We start from the raw sequence: 2500 nt of genomic DNA, 5'->3' as shown, positions 1-2500 counted from the left end.
GGGTGGCCTGAGGGTATGTATGGCGGTTGGGGTTGTGTTTGGGGGTAGGGGGGGTAGGGGGGTTAAGGGAGGGAGAGAGAGTAAAGAGGAGGGTCAGAAGGAGTGTGTGTTGGGAAGGAGGGAGGTATAGTAATGGCTCCATCAATTAGTGGGACTTGTGAAGGATATGTCTTTCTCTCTTTTTTTCTTTTTCTTTTTCTTTTTCTCTCTCTTTTTTTTTTTCTTCTTTTTCTTTTTTTCTTTTTCTTTCTATTTCTTTTTCTATTTCTATCTCTTTCTGTCCTTTTCTTTCTCTTTCTCCATCTCTCTCTCTCTCTCTCTCTCTCTCTCTCTCTCTCTCTCTCTCTCTCTCTCTCTCTCTCTCTCTCTCTCTCTCTCTCTCTCTTTCTCTATCTCTCGCACGAACAGAAGGGAAGAAAGGGCGGAGAGGCTGGATAGAAAGGTGCTCTCTCTCTTTACTTTCTCACTTGCTCATTTTCTCCTTTTTTCTCTCTTTAGATATATATACATATCTATATGTATTTCTATTTTTCTATCTATCTCTATAGTATCTATATCTACATTAAGATATATTTCTATATATGTATCCGTGTCTATATTCATATCTATATCTATCTATCCTTCTATCTATATCCATATATATCTATATCTATCTATATCTATCTATCTATCTGTCTATGTGTATCCTTAGAACTTTTTCTTCCTCGTTAGTCCGTCATACAATAATTTCTGATGGTATGATATACATTTTTTGTATCCAAACAAACAACAAAAACATTTCCGCATCCCCTGACTGTTACCAATATATAAAAATAAATATGATACAAACTCCATTAACCAAAGATTCATGTAATTATACAATGAAAACGAATGCGCCATGACGTGGTAACACTGACAACTTTATAGTGAACAATGATCCGAAGACACAAGGCAATCAAAACCTAACTCGGGCTATGAATATGTACCTGAATATATAACTTTTCGTCTTGTTTTTTTTTTTTTTTTTTTTTTTTTTTTTTTTTTTTTTGGGGGGGGGGGATGATGGGAGTTGTTCTTCTACTTTGTTTTCTAGAAAGCTTTTGCCTGGCATAGTCTCCAATTAAGCTTTATGCTCGTCACCCCTTTGTAAATAGAAGAATAATGGCCCGTGTGCCTTTTGTTATGGCTTTATTCTTAATATTTTTCTCGCCGCTTGATAATTACGGGAACCTATTCTCAGGCGCCATTCTGTAGGTACTGAATGACAAAACCAAATGATTGTTAACCCGACAGAACCGATGACAAATGAGCATAGGCCCGTAGCCCACCCACCCAGGTAAATATCGGAAAATCATGTTCTCTCACACGAGCTGCTTCGCCAATGGTAGACCTAATCGTAATACAACCTAAAATAGTGTATTTCGACCAAACCCACATCTCACTACTCCATTTACCTGATCTAAACCAATATCACATCCTAAACCACCCTTTCCCCCTCCCCTACAGGATACAGCGAGAGCGCGTTCGGTCACGCCATCACGGCAGCTGGAGTGACCCACAGCGTCGCCCGCGCATGCGCAGCTGGACGCCTCCATAACTGCTCCTGCGGCATGGTGAGACATCATCACTAAGATCATAATCTGCTTCGCCGAGTCATCTGGCATCCGCTTAGAATAGATCATTTGTGTTTTTATTAACTAGCAAAAAAAGAGTGATTCATTATTCTCGAGAACTCTATTAGAAATGTCTTGTGTTGGAAATAGAATAGAGTTATGTAAATGTGCATGTGTGTGTTCGTTTTTTTTTTCTTTCTTTTTTTTTCGTTTTTTTTTTTTCTGAAGAAGAAGCATTTCTCCCATTCCTAATATGTATTTATACCTCTCTGTATCTTTCTCTCTCTCTTTCTCTCTCTCTCTCTCTCTCTCTCTCTCTCTCTCTCTCTCTCTCTCTCTCTCTCTCTCTCTCTCTATATATATATATATATATATATATATATATATATATATATATATATATATATATAAAGAGAGATTATAAATTTCATTTCTCATCGTTCACCCTTCTTTGTGTCCTCCCCTGTTCAGTCCCTTCTTCCATTTATCTGTTTATTTCCATATTTCACCTCTTTCGTTCATCCCCTCCTATTCCTTGCCTTTCTTATTTACCTACATACTTACACTTCAATTCTTCTCTTCTTTAATTTCTCTCGCATTTCCTTCTTTCTTACACTCTCTCCTTCCGTCTTTTTGTGTTCAACCGCATTCCATCTTCTTCATTTCTCCTCTTTTTTTCTCATTCACTCACTTTCCATCTTTCTCATTCCATCTTTTTTTCTTTTTTTTCTCTCCTTCTTTTTTTTTTTATTCCTTCTTTGTCATCGTCCTTATTTCCTCTCTTTCTTGTTTGTTTTTTTTCTCAGTCCTTCTCCTGCTTTCTTTCCTACTCCTTCTCCTTCCCTCTATCTCAATCTCTCTCCTTAATTACTTTGCTTTTTTTCTCATTATCTCTCCTTCCTCTCTCT

General features: G+C 37.4%; 1 protein-coding gene across 1 annotated transcript in view; it reads left to right on the top strand.

Moving 5' to 3' along the window:
- The window catches only part of LOC122250622 (protein Wnt-4-like), a 45510-nt gene that overhangs the window by 40706 nt on the left and 2304 nt on the right, over positions 1–2500 (top strand). Inside the window, exon 4 of the mRNA XM_086538657.1 lies at positions 1486–1592. Within this exon, the coding sequence (XP_086394783.1) occupies positions 1486–1592 (107 nt within the window). The remainder of the gene's footprint in view (positions 1–1485; positions 1593–2500) is intronic.

This window comes from Penaeus japonicus, unplaced genomic scaffold (assembly GCF_977035675.1).
Source record: "Penaeus japonicus unplaced genomic scaffold, GWHDUDI00000001_assembly GWHDUDI00000007, whole genome shotgun sequence".
Taxonomy (NCBI): Eukaryota; Metazoa; Arthropoda; class Malacostraca; order Decapoda; family Penaeidae; genus Penaeus; species Penaeus japonicus.
The sequence above is the reverse complement of the archived record's forward strand: the minus strand, read 5'-3'. Positions and strand labels throughout refer to the sequence as shown.